The sequence below is a fragment of the Ovis canadensis genome, chromosome 4 (genome assembly GCF_042477335.2).
Source record: "Ovis canadensis isolate MfBH-ARS-UI-01 breed Bighorn chromosome 4, ARS-UI_OviCan_v2, whole genome shotgun sequence".
In the NCBI taxonomy this organism is placed as follows: Eukaryota; Metazoa; Chordata; class Mammalia; order Artiodactyla; family Bovidae; genus Ovis; species Ovis canadensis.
In genome coordinates this window covers 44,001,648-44,022,106 of record NC_091248.1, presented here as the reverse complement: position 1 = coordinate 44,022,106, position 20,459 = coordinate 44,001,648, and the positions used below count along the sequence as shown (strand labels likewise).

The 20,459-nt window shown below is 37.5% G+C and overlaps 1 protein-coding gene across 1 annotated transcript in view; it reads right to left on the bottom strand.

Annotated features, from left to right (window-relative positions):
* Window positions 1-20,459, bottom strand: part of ABCB5 (ATP binding cassette subfamily B member 5) — a 115,699-nt gene that overhangs the window by 69,702 nt on the left and 25,538 nt on the right. The window contains exons 12-13 of the mRNA XM_069587638.1: window positions 19,200-19,403; window positions 12,391-12,561 (exon numbers count right to left, since the gene is read on the bottom strand). Of these exons, the coding sequence (XP_069443739.1) occupies window positions 12,391-12,561; window positions 19,200-19,403 (375 nt within the window). The remainder of the gene's footprint in view (window positions 1-12,390; window positions 12,562-19,199; window positions 19,404-20,459) is intronic.

The window sequence follows — 20,459 nt, the reverse complement described above, 5'->3', positions numbered from 1 at the left end:
ATGGTTTTTCCAGTAGTCATGTATGGATGTGAGAGTTGGACTATAAAGAAAGCTGAGTGCTGAAGAATTGATGCTTTTGAACTATGGTGTTGGAGAAGACTCTTGAGAGTCCCTTGGACTGCAAGGAGATCAAACCAGTCCATTCTGAAGGAGATCAGCCTTGGGTGTTCACTGGAAGAACTGATGTTGAAACTGAAACTCCAATACTTTGACCACCTGATGCAAAGAACTGACTCATTGGAAAAGACCCTGATGCTCGGAAGGATTGAAGGAAGGAGGAGAAGGGGATGACAGAGGATGAGATGGTTGGATGGCATCACCAACTCAATGGACATAGGTTTGGGTAAACTCCGGGAGCTGGTGATGGACAGGGAGGCTTGGCATGCTGCAGTCCATGGGGCTGCAAAGAGTGGGACATGACTGAGTGACTGAACTAAACTGAACTGAACTGAGTTTTATTGAGGCTTTCAATGGCTAAATCAAATATCTGTCTTGGTAAATGTCACATTGCACTTGAAAATATGTGGGTTATTTTCAAATATTTTTTGATATTGCTTTCTAACATAATTCCACAGTGATAAGAGAACAGACTATTATTTCACTATCTTTAGGCCATACATTTTTTGCATCTTGTTTTATATCCCTGGATATGTTCCAGGGTCTATAGTCTATAGGGGTTTATAGTCAGGGTTTATAGACTATAGGAGTTGAATAGAATTTGTATCCTGCTGTTGTGTGAAAGTTGTATAAATCTTATTTATGTTGAGTTGGTTCATAGTGCTTTTCAGATCTACCCTATTCTTCTACTTTTCTGTCTATTTACTCTATTAATTTTTGAGAGGTTGGTATTGAAACATCAATAAAAATCTTGATTTATCTGCTTAAAAGTAATTGTAATATATAGTGGAACTATATGTACCTTTGTTCTGCTGTTTCCAAGTCTACTATAAATGTGTTATCATATTTTCCTAACAAAAAAACAAAAAAGAAAGAATAAAAAAAGGTATCTATGAAAAGAAAAGAACATAAAAGGAAAATAGTTTGGCTCTTAATGAAAAACTTAAATATACTCCTACTATAAGATTCACCCATTCAAATTTTAGGTATTTACCTAAGAGAAACGAAAGTGTATGCCCACAGAAAAAAATGACATATGGATGTTCAGAGCTTCGTTATCCGTTAATATTCAAAACCTGCAAACAAACCAAATAACTCAAATGGGCATCAATACCAATAACTCTAACTGTGTTATATCTATATAATGGAACACCATCCACCAATAAAAAAGGAACTAAACATGGATGAGTCTCAAAGCAATTACACTGAGTGAAAGAAGCCAGAAAAGAATACATACTATAAGCTCCAGAAAATACAAACCGCTCTATAGTGGCAGTAAACAAATCAGTGGCTGTCAAGAGTCAAAGAAGGGTAGAGGGGTTGGGATGGAGGGATTACAAAAAGCATGTGAAAATATTTGGGAGTGACTGGTTGACAGATTTGATTATGGTGATGGTTTCATAAGTGTATACATATGCCCAAACTTTTCCAATTGTATACTTTAGTATGTGCAGTTATGGTAAGTCAAAAAGCTGTTAAGAAAAAGAAAGTCAAACAAAAGAAGCATGTTTACAGCACCCCAGGTGGCCAATCTTGAAGTTCTGCAAAAATCGCCAATGAGACAGATATTTTAATGATATTATGCAAATATAATGAAAAAGTGAACTGAGTATCAACTAACTGCATTGCAGGTAGGAAGCTTTCTTTTTCTTAACTTCAGCAAAGTCTGATAATGGACATTGTGAGTTTCTATGGATGATATTTAGGTAACATACCCTGCAGTAGAAGAGAGGTCTAAGTACTACAATGCTTAGTGCTTCCTTCATTTTTCATATTGCCAAATACATAATTTTTTATTAAACTAATGAGTGGATATATTTAGGCAATGAATATTTATTGTTTGCTTTGTTTTCCTCAGTCTCTTACTTACTTTTATGTGGTAATTCTAAACCTTCCTTATATGGAAGGATCCTTATGAATGGTATAAAAGGTTAGTAAAAAAATGTAATGAGACTTTTTTAGTTTCTTTAAATAAATTTTTAATTTTAGAATAGTTTTAGACTTACAGAAAATTTGCAAAGGAAGTACAGTATCCATGTACCTGCACATAGTATACTCCAGTATCATCATCTGATATTTCTATAGCGCACGTGTCACAACTAATAAAACTAATATATACTATGTTATTTTTAACTAGACTCCAAATTTTATTCAGATTTCCTTAATTTTTACTTATGATCCCTTTTTTTCTGTTCCAGGATATCACATTGCATTTAATTATCATGACTCCTTAAGATTCTCTTGACTGTGACAATTTTTCAATTGTTCTTATTTTTGATGAACTTGACAGTTTTGAGGAATATCTGTCACATACTTGGTGGAAGGGCCCTCAGTTTGGGTATGTCTGATGTGTCTAGTTTTTAGGGGCACGGTATTCAGCTTATACTGATCCCACTTTTCTCATTCAAACTTGGAGATCCTAGGACTTAACAACAGTGCCTTAAAAGAGAATGTTAATAATGTTGTTAAGTGGATATGACTTAGAACTATCACCACAAAGGTGAAAACACCCAGAGACTCAGGCTTCTGCTCTATATTGCTCCCATTTATTCAATTACTTTTCCATGAGGTTACAAATGTTATTTCCTAAAAGCAACAGAGCTCAAACCTTATTGATAAAGCTATGTTGTCAATTAGTTCAATGATTTTCCCACTACTATTAAATATTTCCTAAACAAATTAATGCGTATGACATTTAATTAAAAATATGAAAGGGCACATATAACACCTCATGTTCAAAGGAGAATGTGAGGAGAGAGAATGTTGTAAAAATCAAACAATTTGGAGATTGCAACTAGAAGAGGTCTGGGTTGTGTGCAGCCTCTTGAGACAGAGTCAGAATCACAAGGTTTCCTGTGGCAGTTTGTTTAGCCCTTCTCTTCTTCAAAGAGGGACTCAGGCACTTTTACACACATATATTCTCGTATTTCTTCATATACTAGGCATTACACATGGTGTGGGTGTACTTATTCTGAGAAAGTTCATACTGTTGTGAGACACCTGAAAACTGACACTAAGAGATAAGCATTTCTGCACTGATGTTCCCCCAACAGGAATGGCTTGAGCTTACACGTTTGTATCATCTTTACTCTGCCAGAATCCTGATGTAAACTACAGACATTTGATTAAAGTATATATTGTGCTGGGGCTTGCCAGGTGGCACAGTGGTAGAGAATCCACCTGCCAATGCAGGAGACTTGAGTTCCATCCCTGGAACGAGAAGATCCCCTGGAATAGGAAATGGCAACCTGCTCTAGTACTCTTGCCTAGGAAATCCCATGGGCAGAGGATCCTGGCAGGCTATAGTTCATAGGGTTGCAAAGAGTCAGACATGACTGAGCACAAGTACATATATTATGTTACAATTAATTTATGATATCATGCATTAGAATCTGAGTATTTCAAACAAATTACAGAAATACATAATACTGCTCCAAAGGCCTATAAAATGGAGCCTGCAAGCATCAAGGTATGCAGTTAAGGTACCATAAAGTACACTGTGTGTGTATGTTCAGTTGCTCAGGTATCTGACTGTTTGTGACCGCATGGACTGCAGCCTGCAGGCTCCTCTGTCCAAGGGATTTTCTAGGCAAGAATACTGGAGTAGGATGCCATTTCCTACTCTAGAGGATCTTCCTGACCCAGGGATCAAACCTGAGTCTCTTGAGTCTTCTGTATCGGCAGGCAGTTCTTTACCACTGTGCCACCTGGGAAGCCCATAAAGTACAACTTAACTACATCATAAGTGTGACCTAGAACTCATTCATTTCAGACTTAGAACAGAGAAGAGATTTTGGAAGCCAAGGCCTCTTAGAAAACTGATCAAAGAAGTGTGAGCTGATGCTTTGTCTTTTAGCAATAATTACTATAAAGATAGGGCTTCCACTATGGCTCGGCTGGTAAAGAATCCACCTGTTATGTGGGAGACCTGGGTTTGATCCCTGCACTGGGAAGATTCCCTGGAGAAGGGAAAGGCTACCCACTCCAGTATTCTAGCCTGGAGAATTCCATGGACTTGTATAGTCTATGGGGTCTCAAAGAGTCAGACACAACTGAGCGACTTTCACTTCACTGTAAAGATAAGGAAGGTAGTTCAATTCATTCCATGCTTTTTTCAGATGCTCAGGTGTAGTAGATTTTCAATATGTCATTGTTGCTATTATTCCTTCTAGAAAGTACCAATTTGAATGAATTTCCTGGCATTTCCTCTGCTCCTTCACAGTTTGTACAATGCTGAAAGACAAACCATTAGGTATTTGACCAAAGAAAGGTCAACAGAAAGATTTCTACTTGACACTTGGCTGGCATTTTCAGATTACTTCACAGTTTCATGCACAACCATAAATTATCAGGTAATTAGTTTGGATTTTGAAAGACAGCATGCCTTAAAACATCCCTCCCAGAATTGCTAGGGCAGAGATAAGGGCCTGAGGAGGTCATCTAGCTTCTCACCATTGGCAGCCATAAGCCTTGAACAAGAGTGGGCAGCAGGAAAAGAAGGGAGACCAATAACAAGCTGTGAGCATTTGAGAGGGCCTGCATTTGACTGCTGGGTCAATTAACAGGGGTAATAGACTCTCTGGAGAAGCCTGCAAACACAGAGTTCTAGTGTCTAACAGCAAGCATGATGTAAGAAACCTGTGGAACCACAAGTTCTCACTGACTGCCTCCTAGAAGATTGCCTCAGGTAGACTTGGGGCCCACTGATGACATATGCTCCATGATCCAGGCCTGTGGTCTTCAAACTCTTTTTCTTTAAGATGAAAAATCCTTTCATCAAATGAAAGCATGCATAGAAACTTAATATGTTTAAATAAACCATACAGATTAATGAGTAACTCCTCTGTATGAACTGTTGACCTTAGCCCTACCTCCTCATCCTACTCCACCTCCCTGCCTTCTTCCACACCTCAAGAGGTTTCTGGAAAACTCTAGTACTTCAAAAATAAAGTCTGACAAACCTGTCACTACTCTTTTGCAAGTTTCCGTCTTTTTAGCTACCAAATTTTAACTCATCTGCTATAAGAAGCTCTATATATGGGCTTCCCTCATAGCTCATAGTTAGTAAAAGAGGTAAAGAATTTGCCTGCAATGCGGAGACCTGGGTTCAATCCCTTTGTTGGGAAGATCCCCTGGAGGAGGAAATGGCAACCCACTCCAGTATTCTTGCCCAGAGAATCCCATGGACAGAGCCTGGCAGGCTATAGTCCATGGGGTCACAAGAGTCTCACACGACTTAGTGACTGTATGTATGCATATATGTATCATAGTTATATGGGAATCACAGGATATTGGAAGTCTTATCTACCTCATGATGTTGAGAGCCCATTGGCTTGGTGTTCTTCTGGGTCAATACTAGTTCCATAGCTGAACAAGAATTTACTGCCCCCTCTAATCACCTGTCCAAGAATGCTTTCTCTTTTGTAAAATGTGATGAAAAGAAAAATATTAAGGACTTAGAAGCTATATTTAATAAGGGACTCACCTCCTTCCCAATCTCTTTCTTTCAACTTGCATGTGAATATGTATGTATGCTTAGGTTAAGACCCTTTAGAAAGGAAAACACATTGAAAATCTAAACTCTGCTGAGTTGAAGCCATGTGGTCTACCAAGTTAGTAAATTGGAACAGGACTCTATAGTACAGAATTTTCTTTTTATATCCTGGAATCTCTTCATTATCATTTCTAAATAACTTAACAAACAATTTGGCAATTGAAGATAATAAAATTATTTATAATAATTTAATACTGTTTTCCTTCTCTTAACTTTATTAACAAGCTAACATTTGTGGATAAACTTACAACAAAAACTAAATGAAGAAGTAAACAGTGAATAAGAAGAGAAAATATTACAATAGTTAGCTCATCTTTCTTCTAAGAGGAAATAATGTCTAACCTAGCTCAGAGCACTGACCAAAAAATGATACATTAAAAAATGTCTTATTTGCAATAAGCTGTAAACAGAGAATAGTTGCCAACATCCATTGGATCATAGAAAAAGCAGAAAAACTCCAGAAAAATATTTTCTTCATTGACTACCCTAAAGCCATTGACTGTGTGGATCACAACAAGCTGTGGAAATTTTTCAAGAGATGGGAATACCAGACCACTTTACCTGCCTCCTGAGAAACTTGTATGCAGGTCAAGAAGCAACAGTTAGAACCGGACATAGAAAAACAAACTGGTTCCAAATTGCTGTATGCGGTCACCCTGCTTATTTAACTTATATGCAGAGTACATCATTCTGAATGCCAAGCTGGATGAAGCACAAGCTGAAATCAAGATTGCTGGGAGAAATATCAATAACCTCAGGTATGTAGATAACACTGCCCTTATGGCAAAAAGTGAAGAGGAACTAAAGAGCCTCTTGATGAAGGTGAAAGAGGAGAGTGAAAAAACTGGCTTAAAGCTCAACATTCAGAAAACTAAGATCATGGCATCTAGTCCCATCACTTCATGGCAAATAGACAGGAAACAACAGAAACAGTGACAGACTTAAATTAATTTTCTTGGGCTCCAAAATCACTGCAGACAGTGACTGCAGCCACAAAATTAAAAGACACTTGCTCCTTGGAAGAAAAGCAATGACAAATCTAGGCAGTATATTAAAGAGCAGAGATATTACTTTGCCAAAAAGGTCCATCTAGTCAAAGCTATGGTTTTTCCAGTAGTCATGTACAGATATGAGAGTTGGACCATAAAGCTGAGCACTGAAGAACTGACGCTTTTGAACTGTGGTGTTGGAGAAGACTCTTGAGAGCCCCTTGGACTGCAAGGAGATCAAACCAGTCAGTTTGAAAAGAAATCAACCCTGAATATTTATTGGAAGGACTGATGCTAGTGCTGAAACTCCAATCCTTTGGCCACCTGATGCGAAGAGCTGACTCATTAGAAAAGACTCTAATGCTGGGAAAGATTGAAGGCGGGAGGAGAAGGGGACAAGAGAGGATGAGATGGTTGGATGGCATCACCGACTCAATGGACATAAGTTTGAGTAAGCTCCGGGAATGTGTTGCAGTCCATGGGGTCACAGAGTGAGTGACTCTGTGTCCATAGACACAACTGAGTGACTGAACTGAAATGAACCATGGTGGTTACGTGGATGAGCTGGAGGGCTGACTCTTTGGGTCCAGGTTCTGGCTTCACTGCTTCCTAGCTATTACTCAACCTCCCTGTGCTTCAGTTTACACATCTGTGAAACAGGAGAATAAATGTACAACTTTCATTGGGTTCTTGTAAGGATTAGTTTTTCTTATTAATCTGTTTCATTATTACACCTAAAATAATGACTTATGAATGGCTTCAGGGGGTCTATGAACCCCTCAATATTATACATAAGTCTTAGTGTACAAGTGAATTTGCAGATTTTGGGGAAGATTTACAGTGGTTTATTTTTCCCTTTCTTAGTCAGATTGTCAATGGGCCCCTGATCTTTCAAATGGGGCGAAATACTATTCTGAAAGGAGTTAGTGGCCTATAACTTAACACCAAATCTTATGCATGTGAGCTTGATTAAGCAAACTTGTAAAATGTCCCATGATGCTTTGGGATGAGGTGTTATCTGTGTTACCTTTGTTCTCCTAATTAAATTTCAGCCAAGGAATTTCCCTTGTAGAAATTCCCTTTCTGTTCCCAACTATTAACAAATAGTTTTAAAAACAGGGAGGGCAGAAAGAAAAAGATCTAAAGTATTTCCCATTCCACATATAAAGAGAAAGATATTTAACACAGGCACACCAAACCATATGTGTATGTGTGTGTGTATGTATGTGTGTGCATCTGTGTGTGTAATATAATTAACCTCACTTCTTGGGGCTTAATTTAATAAAGTAGTCCACAGCTTAATACAATATACCAACTTACTTATTAATTCTCCAAGTAGTATAAATATAATGTAAGGGACTTCAGAGGAAGACCAACAGAATGCATCATATCAGAAACAAAAATGATGATAAAGAAAAGCCCATGGCTGTTGCAACAAAGTAGCTCAGTCTCTTCAAAGAATAAAGCTGTGATGGAAACCCATCTTTCATAATCAGCAAAGGGCCTTTTTAAAGGTTCTCCACTGATGTGGTATAGCTGAACCTCCCTAAATAATTATTCCCTAGATTTGCATACAACTTTTAACATTTCAAAGAGCTTTCATAGGCTTAATCCTAAAATCAACATGGGCTTTCTTTGCTTCTCCAGGGGCTTGCAGGTGTTCACTGCCATGCCTCCTCATAGTAGGACAGCTTGGAAGCCTGCTGCATTGGCACACCAGGTCCAAACCAGTAGCAGAGTAAAACTCCATAGCTGTGATATAGATCTTTATCCACTGATCCTAAATCCTCCTCTTGAACAAGATTAGTGACGCAAAACTAGATGGTAGCAAGCCTACACTAAAAAAGTCCAGAAAAGAGCACTTCAGGCCTTGAAACTCTTCTGTATCACACTCATCCAAACACTAGTCAACAAAAATGTATTGACTAATGAGGGCCAGGCATTGTTCTATTGCTGAGTATGCTGCAGTTAAACAATCAATGCCTTTGATGATAGACAGCAGATGTTTTAGTAGAAGAGAGTAGATATTTTAGTAGGGGAAGAGAGAAAATAAACAAATATGTGTATAATATATTAGCTGATATAAAGGGCTATGGTATGTTTAAGGGGTAGCCAATGTGGGACAGAGTGGCTCGGTTCCAGAAAGAGCTTGGTGCCCAACTCCATAGAACCTTATAGCTTCTGTAAGGAATTTGGTTTTTACTTAGAGTGACAAGTAAGATAAGGAGCCACTGAAGGGTTTGAGCAGAAGGGCAACACGATCAAATTTACATTTTAGTAATATTGTCTGTGTGCTGTGCTGAGAACAGACTGAAGTGAGCAGTATGTGAGATATTATGTTATGCGTTAGTCACTCAATCGTGTGCGACTCTTTGTGACCCCATTGACTGTAGCCTGCCAGGCTCCTTTGTTCATGCGATTCTCCAGGCAAGAGTACTTGAGTGAGTTGCCATTTCCTTCTCCAGAAGGTCTTCCCAACCCAGGGATTGAACCTGGGTCTCCTGCATTGCAGGCAGATTCTTTACCATCTGAGCCACCAAGGAAGCCCGTGGGAGATAGCTATTGCAATAATCCAAGTAAGAACAAGAGTGATATTTCCCTCATGCCCCTTTTCAGTCAAAATCCACCCTCTTCTCCCAGTAAACTATTGATTTGATTTTTTTATCACTATAGATTAATTTTGTTGGTTCTATAGCTTCATACAAAAGGAAGACGATGGGGTAATGGAGAGGGGGAGTTGGGAGGATTGGGAGGATATCTGAAGGCTGGGTATGGAAGGAGGTGGATGCTGCATTCACCAGTGAGAAAGAATACATTTTATTGTTCCCTCTTTGTTGGCTAGTGGTTTACATGATATTTTGAGCTATAAAAATCTGTTAACTGCTGTGGATTAGGCTGTATCATGCCACAGGGTTCTAGAATTTATAGACAGATGTCTGAGCAGAAATGAGACCTGTTGGATGCCCTACCCTCTTTAGGTGGGGACCTCTTTAAAGCTTGGTTCCACAATCACCATATGTGTAGTGAGTGTACAGAACTCTCACAGCGCTGGAGTGTTCATAGCTTTGCCTGTATTTTAACTCTTCCTTTCGTGTGTGTGTGTGTGTGTGTGTGTGTGTGTGTGTGTTAAATCACTGCAGTTGTGTCCAACTCAGTGCAACTCTGTGGACTGCAGCCTGCTAGGCTCCTCTGTCCAGGGAATTCTCCAGGCAAGAGTACTAGAGTGGGTTGTCATGCCTTCCTCCAGGGGATCTTCCCAACCCAGGGATTGAACCTAGGTCTCCTGCATCTTCCACATCACAGGCAGATTCTTTACCATTGAGCCAATGGGGAAGCTCCAACTCTCCTCTCCACCACACGTCAATTAAATACTAAAGCATACATATTTAATGAGCTGTACCACTCGTCACCCCATAGTAACCATTTACCCTCACCTCACAAAAGATCAGCAAAGTCTACTTAAAGTAATTTCACACCTGTATATCTCTATAACACTGATTTAATTACACCCTTTAAAAACTGAAAAAGAATAACAGTAACTGAATTTTAAAAATATATACTTGGAATAATCATTTACAAGCATTTTGTATTTTTATATTTTCACTTATGATATAGATTTCATTTCAGGCAGTAGAAAACAATATTGATTAGTTTATCATGACTCTAAGCAACTATTTACAGTAAGTTCCCCTTGCAAGTTGTGAACTTTCAAAGATGTTTCTCATGTCCAATCACATAAATTAGTTCCCATGTCTGGTATACATCATCACTTGTGTGCATTCTCTACAAGTGGTTGTGCTTTGGTGTACTTTCCTGTACAATACTATATAGAGAACAGTATCTTTATTTCAAGGCAATGATGTCACAAAGCAACTGTAAAAGCAGAGGTGATATAGCTGGTACTGTACCATACTTTTCAAGATACTGTACTGTAAGATTAAAAATGTTTTATTTTTTGTGTTTGTTTGTTTTTAATGGATTTGTTGTGTAAAAAGTATTATAAACCTATTACAGTACAGCACTATATGGCCAATTGTATTAGTTGGGTACCCAGGCTATCTTTATTGGATTTACGAACAAATTGGACTTAAAAAATGCACTCTCAGAATGAAACCTGTTCATATGTAGGGGACTTACTGTTTTTTCAAAAGTCTGAACAAATTTTGATTGCCTGATGTGATTAACATATTGAATGAAAAGGCAATGGGCACAACATTTAACCTGTAAACAACTTCAGAGCCTAGTATAATATTTTAAAAAATCTTATATATATGTTGATTATATTTCAATAAAACTAGAAAAATTATGTAATTTGAAACAGTTAAATCTAATCATTTTTTAGTACATTCAAGCCTTAAGTAACTAAACATCACCATTAGTATACACAATTTGAATGTATTTTATAAATAGAGCCCTGTCTTAGTTATTAAGTGTTAAGAAATGAATAGAATATGAGTCATGCCTTTGAGGAAATTATCATTTCTTCACCAAAATGAACCAAATTGGCAAAATGTCTATAATGAACATGGATTTTCATATTACTTATTTTATGAAAATAAGAAATATGAGCACCTTTCGGTACTCTTATCATGTGAGATGGAAACAAGGTAAAAATTTATAAATTTGTAAAACTCTGATTTGCAAATTGACAATAGTAAGTAATAGATTTTTCAATAATTGTTTGGGACTCTGGTTGCCAGTATCCATTTCTAGTCATGCAAACTCAGTATTTAAAAAGAAAAGTCTGTAATTTTCTTAGAAAAACCCAATCCATTTTTAGAGAAGCACAAAGTAAAAAGTGCCATTAAGCCTTCTAAAGGGTTTGAAGGCCATGATTTCAAAGAGGGTTTGGCTATTGGAAAAAGTATTCTATGGTTTTTCATGTCACCACCACTAACTACCTTCCCAGATGCAGTGCATTTTGGTAAAAGGCCAGTTCTGCATTGTGGCCATGAAGTATATTCAGCAGCTTGTAGTGGGTAGGGTGCTTCCCTGTGACTCAGCAATAAAGAATCCGCCAGCAGTGCATGAGCCGCAGGAGATGTGGGTTCAATCCCTGGGTTGGGAAGGTCCCCTGGAGGAGGGCATAACAACTCACTCCAGTATTCATGCCTGGAGAATCCCACGGACAGAGGAACCTGGCAGGCTATAGCCCCTAGGGTCTCAAAGAGTCGCACACGACTGAAGCGACTTAGCACGCATCCACACAGTGAGTAGGAAGGCAGAATGAGGGCCTTAGGGCTGTTGAAGGAGGATGGTTCAAGGTCAAGGCAAACCACACGGTATGCTTCTCCACTTGAAGTGAAATTAAGTTAAAATGAGTACTCTGGGATTATCCTAGAGAGGAAAAAATGGTCAGAGAAGAGAGCCCCATAGCAGTATATGGAAGAGATAAAGGGTGGATGTGATTATAATTGTGGTAGGAGTATGGAGTTACCCTGGGGAAGTGGAAAGTGCAGACCTGTTGGAATGGGATGCAGACCTGTATATATGGGATGATTGCTTGGTTACGAGCCTCATATGTATTTTTAACACCAAGCATAGCATCTTCTTTTCTCCTCCATATCACTTCCTATAAACATTACAGAAATTTTTACAAGGATGAACACTGCATTCATAACTTAAGGAGGGCTCTGAAATGAATAAATAATCCACTATGGAGCCATACTTCCTTGTACTTAAAAATAATGCTGAACCAAGAATATTAAAATAATGACTCTGCTTACTTACCTTCACCAGTGCAGCTTGAACTACTGATTCGCTTTCTGTATCTAAGGCAGACGTAGCCTCATCTAAGATCAGAATCTTCGGGTTTCGAACTAAAGCTCGAGCAATTGCGATTCTCTGTTTCTGTCCTCCACTCATTTGAGTTCCTTTTTCCCCTACCAAGGTATTAAATTTCTAATGAAAATTAGGAAAGAAAACAGAAACAGAAGGCAGCATGGTCAGATGATTAGAACAGGAAATGGCAGTCACAGTTGTGGATTTTTTTTTCTCATTTATTTATTTATTGAACTTTTTATTTTGCATTGGGGTATAGCTGATTAACAATGTTGTTAACAGTTTCAGGCAAAAAGCAAAGGGACTCAGCCGTATATATATATATATATATATATATATATATATATATATATATGTGAATTCATTCTCCCCCAGATAGTTGTGTTTTAATGCCAGATTAGTCACTGCTGCAGTCTGGATAGTATTTGATCTATGATTTGTTCTTTGTAAAAATAAATAACTATTTTAAAAAGAATCTATTGAAGAGAAGACCAAAGGAAAATTTGGCTAGGGCTAAAAAAAAATGAGGACATAGCATAATCTAGGATTTTAAGGAAGATTAACAATAATTTGAACCAATTTTCAAAGTTTTAAAGATACTTTTATAATACACTGTAGTACACATAATTTATTATTTAAAATGTTTATTAGTAATTTAATGTATTACTCAAAATTTCCTTTACATTCTGAAAAACAGTATGAAAAAGATTGCTGCAAAAACAAACTTCTTCAAAATGTTTTTTCAATCTTGGGAGAATTTTTGGGCCTTCTTTTACTTTTTTTTGATATCTATATCTTCAACAAAGTATATGTTGTTAGATATTTGAAGTTGGAGTAATTTCTAGAATTAATGAAGCATAATTAGTAATATTCTATTGTGCTAAGTCCCTGATACAAACTTCATTTCTTCAAGGACTTATTTTCAAATACTACTTCTAAACTTTTAACTTCTAGAGTTTGACCTTTACATTAAAAATGTGCATGCCAAGTCGCTTCATTCATGTCCAACTTTTTGTGACCCTATCGGCAATAGCCTGCCAGGCTCCTCTGTACATGGGATTCTCCAGGCAAGAATACTGGAATGGGTTGTAATGCCCTCCTCCAGGGGATCTTCCTGACCTAGGGATAACCTGCATTGGCAGGGGGGTTCTTTACCACTAGCACCATCTGGGAAGCCCCACATTTTAAAAAAAGTATATATATATACACACACACCTTATTAATGAATAATTTTTCATAATAAAATGCACCTGTTTTAAAAGAATAGTTGTATGAGTTTTGAAAAATGCATGTATCCATGTTATTACCACCCAAATAAAAACAGAAAATTTCCATCATCCTAGAAAGGTTCCAAATGACCCTTTCCAGTCAAAACCCACACCTTGTCTCAGATACCATTGATCTGATATTTAGCACTATAAATTAATTTTGCTAGTTCTACAATTTCATATAAATAGAATCACAGAGTGTGCACTTATTTTTGAAGTTAGATGGCTTAAGTTTCATTTGGTCTAAGATTCATGGTAAATTATATGTGTATATAGTATGAGGTAAGGGCCACATTTCTTTTTTTTTAACACATGGATATCCAATTTTTCTAGCACCATTTGTTGAAAAGACTTTCATCTCTCCCACTGAATTACACTGGCCTTGTCAAAAATCAATTCAGTAGATATATGTGGGTCTATTTCTAGACTCTGTGCTGTGTTCCACTGATTTACACGTCCATTGTTATGTCAATGCCTGTGTATGCTCAGTTATGTCTGACCCTTTGCCACCCCATGGACTGTATCCTGCCAGGCTCTTCTGTCCTTGGAAATTTCCAGTCAAGAATACTGGAGTGGGTTGTCATTTTCTACTCCAGGGGTCTTTCCAACCCAGGGATCGAATCTGCATCTCCTATGCGTCTTGCATTACCATTGTACCACCTGGGAAACCTGCTGTTAGGTAATTATCACTGTCTTAATTGCTGTCTTAAAATTAACTATCGTAGGTCTCCAGGTTTGTTGCTCTTTTTCCAAAATTGTTTTGACGATTGTTGGTCCTGGTGGCTCAGACGGTAAAGCGTAAGCGTCTGCCTGCAATGTGGGAGACCCGGGTCGATTCCTGGGTCGGGAAGTTCCCCTGGAGAAGGAAATGGCAATCCACTCCAGCACTCTTGCCTGGAAAACCCCGTGGACGGAGGAGCCTGATAGGCTACAGTCCATGGGGTCACAAAGAGTCGGACACGACTGAGTGACTTCACTTTCACTTTCACTTAGATTTCTAAATAAAATTTTTAATCAGCCTGTTGACTTCTGCACATGAAAAAGACAGCTGAGATTTTGATTGCTGCTGCTGCTGCTAAGTCACTTCAGTTGTGTCCGACTTTGTGCGACTCCATAGACGGCAGCCCACCAGGCTCCCCCGTCCCTGGGATTCTCTAGGCAGGAATACTGGAGTGGGTTGCCATTTCCTAAGTGAAAAGTCAAAGTGAAGTCGCTCAGTCGCGTCTGACTCTCAGCGACCCCTTGGACTGCAGACTTCTGCACATGAAAAAGACAGCTGAGATTTTGATTGAAATAGCACTAAATTTATAGATTGGTTTGGGGAGAATGCATATCTTTAAAAATATTCAACCTCTAAATCAATGAATAAGATAACATCTTATTTATTATATTTAGGTATTCTTTAATTTCTCTAAGCAGCGTTCTATAGTTTTCACATAGAAGATTTACAGATCTTTCATTATATTTATTCTATTTTATATTTTTAATGCTATTGTGAATGCCACTTTTAATTTCATTTGTAGCTGTTGCTACTATTCTGAGAGCCAGTTTATTTTTTTCATAGTTATACATCTTATTAAGGTTACCTACCCACTTCTTTTTGAGTGAGTTTTTGTGGTTTGTATCTTTCAGGGAATAGAACCTCTTCTATGTTGTCAATATTATAGGTATATCTTTGTTTGTAGTATTCCTATATCAATCTTTTAATGTCTTTGGGATTAATAATAATGTACCTTCTTTGATCCCTGATATTCTCTTCTCTTTTTTGTTTCTTCATCAGGTTTGCTATAGTTTTACTGATTTTATTGATCTTTTTAAGGAATCAGCTTTTAGTTTCACAGTGACTGTTTCTAATGTTTTCTGTTTTTAATTTCACTGTTTTCTGCTCTAGTCTATATTATTTCTCTTCTACTTGCCTTGCATTTGATTTGCTCTTCTGACTCTAGTTTCTCAAGATGCAAACTCAGTTAATGGATTTTAGATCTTTTTCTTTTCTAAAGTAAGCACTTGATGCTATAAGTTTCTCTTAAAGCAGTTGATCCTTGAACAACATAGGTGCTAGGGACACCAACCCCCACCCAGTCAAAAATCCAAGTATAACTTTATAATCAGTCCTCTGTGTCCACATCCTTGAATTTTACCAGCTGGGGTCATGTAGTGCTACAGTATGTATTTTTTGGAAAAAATTCCTGTATAAGTGAATATGTACAGTTCAAACCCATGTTGTTGAAAGATCAAGTGTATTCCACAAATACAGATACCTTGTATTTTCATTTTTACTTCAAAAGTTTTTAATTTTTCTTGAAACTTTCTATTTGGTCCATATATTATTTAGAAGTAGGTTCTTTAATTCTCAAATATTTGTGGATTTTCCAGGTATATTTCTGTTATTGATGTCTACATTTTAATTCTATTATGGCCCAAGGACATACTTTGTATGTTTCCTTTGAACTTTGAACTATATGTACTTTGAAATTATACACGTTTTTTCTTTCAATGTCGAGAATATTGTTTATCTCAGTGAACATTCCACATGCACTTAAGAAAAATGTTTTATGCTGTTATTGGGTGAAACTGTCTATAAATATCAGTTATATCTAGTTGGATGATAGTATTGTTGAGGTTATGTATATCCTTAGATCTTTTGCCTGCTTGTTCAATCAAGTATTAAAGCCTTCAGCTAAAATTGTGGATTTGCCTGTTTCTCCTTTCAGATGTATTCTTTTTGCTTCATGCATTTTGAAATTTTTTTTGAAACTTAAAAAAAAGACTTCTTCTTTATAGATTAAAAAAAAATAGTGTTGTTTATTTATTTGGCTGTGCTGGGTGTTCATTCCTGTGTGGGCTTTTCTTTAGTTGCAGTGTGCAGGCTGCTCATAGCGGTGGCTTCTCTTGTTGCTGAGCATGGGCTCTAGGGCACATGGGCTTCAGCATTTCCGGTGGGAGGGCTCAGTAGTTCTATAGCACAGGCTCAGTAGTTGTGATGCATGGGTTTAGTTGCTTCAAGTCATGTGGGATCCTCATGGACCAGGGATTAAACCCGCGTCTCCTGCATTGGCAGGTGGATTCTTTACGACTGAGCCACCAGGGAAGCCCTATAGATTTTTTTGATGTGAACCATTTTTAAAGTCTTTATTGAATTTGTTATAATATTGTTTCTTCTTCTTTTATTAATGTTTTTGGTTTTTTGGCCCTGAGGCATGTGGGATCTTAACTTCCTGACCAGGAATTGAACTTGCACCCCCTGCACTGAAAGGGGAAGTCTTAACCACTGGACTGCCACAGAAGTCCCTTGAAATTTTGCTTAAGTGAATAAATATTGAGATTATGGGTGGTTTTTTTTTGCCTATGGATCATAGTTTCCTGTTTCTTTGCACATTTAGATATTGTAGAATACATATTGAAATCTATGCGTAATATGTTGAAGAGACTCAGTTCTGTTTTCTTCTGAGGAAAATGTTGATTTTACTCTCATGTGCATGCGTGTTTGCTAAGTTGCCTCAGTCATGTGCAACTCTTTGCGACCATATGGACTGTAGCCCACCAGGATCCTCTGTCCTTGGGGTTCTTCAGGCAAGAATACTGGTGTGGGTTGCCGTGCCCTATTCCAGGAGATCTTCTCAACCCAGGGATCGAGCTTGCGTCTCTTATGTCTCCTGCACTGGTAGGTGGGTTCCTTACCACTAGCACTACCTGGGAAGCCCTTTTACTACAAAGCTACAGTCATCAAGACAGTATGGTCCTGGCACAAAACAGAAATATAGACCAATGGAACAAGATAGAAAGCCCAGAAATGGTATTTATTTTTGAGTATAGCTTTCCCTAAATTTTCACCTATATGAAACCACTACTGTAACTTTTATTTATTATTATGTTTATTCTTATGTCCCAGTTTAACGATCATGGCTGTGGGATTTAGCTTCTATCATAATAAACCAGAAATATTAATTTGTTCTTTGCATTATATCTTTAGGATTTACTATTAGATTTATAGCAAGGACACCTTTGTGTAAATATTGGCCTTTTAGTAAAAATAAGTCATAACTTACAGGGAATGACTTCAGTTCAGTTCAGTTCTGTCGCTCAGTCATGTCCAACTCTTTGCGACCCCATGAACTGCAGCACGCCAGCTTCCTTGTCCAACACCAACTCCCAGAGCTTACTCAAACTCATGTCCATTAATTAGGTGATGCCAATCAACCATCTCATCCTCTGTCATTCCCTTCTCCTCCCACCTTCAATCTTTCCTAGCATCAGGGTATTTTCCAATGTAGTTTCGGCTTCAGCATCAGTCCTTCCAATGAATATTCAGGACTGAGTTCCTTTAGGATTGACTGGTTGGATCTCCTTACAGTCCAAGGGACTCTCAAGAGTCTTTTCCAACACCACAGTTCAAAAAATGACAAGAGACACCGGAAAACTCCTTAATTCCAAGGGGAAACCTGAAGATCATTTTTTTTTTTTTTTGGAGGAAAAGAAGTCAGTGAAAGTGTTGAATGAAGGTCAAAGAAAGGAAGTTTGTGTTTTCCCAAACCACAAGGCAAAGAATGACTTCAAAGAATAACTTTTCTGTCCTAAGTATGACCCTAAATAATGGGGAAAGGAGGTAATAAATAGCATAACAAAAATTTTATGAATAAAACAAAAGAACAAAATTATTATGACCTATGGAATGTGGTTTGTAAAATATATTCATTAAAATAACTTTTTTGTTATTATTGCCTTCTGGGATGTTAGAATTTTTTTTGTGTTTTACTTTCACATATCATCCTTTCTTATTTCACAAGGTGCTCCCCATAATAATTTCAGGTGATACTGGCATGAAATTGAAAATTAAATGAATAACTGAAAATGAAATGCTACTAATGAACAAATACTTTAAGAAATATACATATTTTTATAGCTCTCTATCAATTTTAACGGAGAAGGCAATGGCAACCCACTCCAGTACTCTTGCCTGGAAAATCTCCATTAGGATCTCATATGTCCTAATACCCCAAATTATAGTTTACTGTATCTCTTTCCAACTATGATTTCACATTTCTTATCCAATAGTAGTTCTATATACTTCAAAAACAAAATTTTTTCCTTTGCCTTAACACAGAACCAATTCTGAACATTGCCTGTGACATTCCCACTCTTAGCCACAAGATGGCCTTGCAAATCAACATTTTGCAGATAACACATTTCTCAGGGTGGACTGATGATTTTCTTTCATATTTCTTTGTTATATTTGAACATATCCTTTATTTTTCTTTTCCATTAGCAGTGAGAACGAGTAAGAACAAAACAGATTTAAAACATTGACTTTCAACAATGTATACTTTGGGTTGTTATCATGCTCTCTCATTTATAGTTGTTTCATCTAGGACAATGCAAAAATTAATCACACTTACCTTACTGTGTAGATGTTATCATTATTTAACTTATTTTGGAATATTTTAGTGCTTTAGGTTTAAGCTAAGAATATAGGTTACATAGTGTGCTTACCTTGGGAAATTCCATTATAAAATCGTAAGCATTTGCTTCCTTTGCTGCTTTCTCAATGTCTTCATTAGTCACACCATCTTGTCCATATCTAATATTGTTATTAATGGTGGTTCCAAACAAAATAGGCTCTTGGCTGACCACTCCAAAATGTTCTCGATAATGCTGCACATTCAAAGTTCTGATGTCGTTACCATCCACCGTGATCTACAAATCCAAAGAAATGAATCATTGTGATGCCTTTCACTGCATTGGGTTAAAACCTTTTTTACTACTCCAAAACATAAGCTGAGAAGCAGGTTGTTTCAGGAAACAAAGACTGACTATATTTTGATAAAATATGTATAACAAGTACATTGCCAATAGAATTTTTCTGGCAGTTGGGAACTAATAAAAGCTAAAAAAATTGACTTAAAACCTAAAAAAATTGACTTAAAATTTGGTCAGACTATATGAATATCTTTACTCTACCCCATAGACTATAACCTGCAAGGCTCCTCTATCCATGGAATTTTCCAGGCAAGAATACTGGAGTGGGTAGTCATTCCCTTCTCCAGGAGATCTTCCTGACCCAAGGATTGAATGCAGTGTCCCTTGCATTACAGGCAGATTCTTTACTGTCTGAGCCACCAGGGAAGCCCTAACGCTAAGGCTAACATGATCTACAGGCCCTAACATGATCCACAAATTAGGTATTATGAGGATATATACCCTAGGAGTCACAAATGTTATTATGTAGACACATGTAAAAAACTTCAGTTTTGTTGTTTTAAGACTTATATGACTTCTGCATTGTTTTCTAGGAAATTCTTTCCTTCCCTTCAACACCACAATCCTCTGCAAAAGATAAAAGTGCATTTTACTCCCTGATATAAATAATCTTAAATGAACATTGTATTCCCCATAGATAATGCCATTATCCATTATCCCAACATATTTCAATGACAGAAGCCAAGGTATGATAATCGCAACTCTGGTATTTCACACCAACTGGTATTCTGTCAGGGCATGGGCATTTCCATGCAACTGCTTTATATACGGGATACTTGGCCAATAATTTATTCAATATTAGCATGAATACATAGGTCTAACGGCACCCCACTCCAGTACTCTTGTCTGGAAAATCCCATGGATGGAGGAGCCTGGTAGGCTGCAGTCCATGGGGTCGCTGAATCGGACACGACTGAGTGACTTCACTTTCACTTTTCACTTTCATGCATTGGAGAAGGAAGTGGCAACCCACTCCAGTGTTCTTGCTTGGAG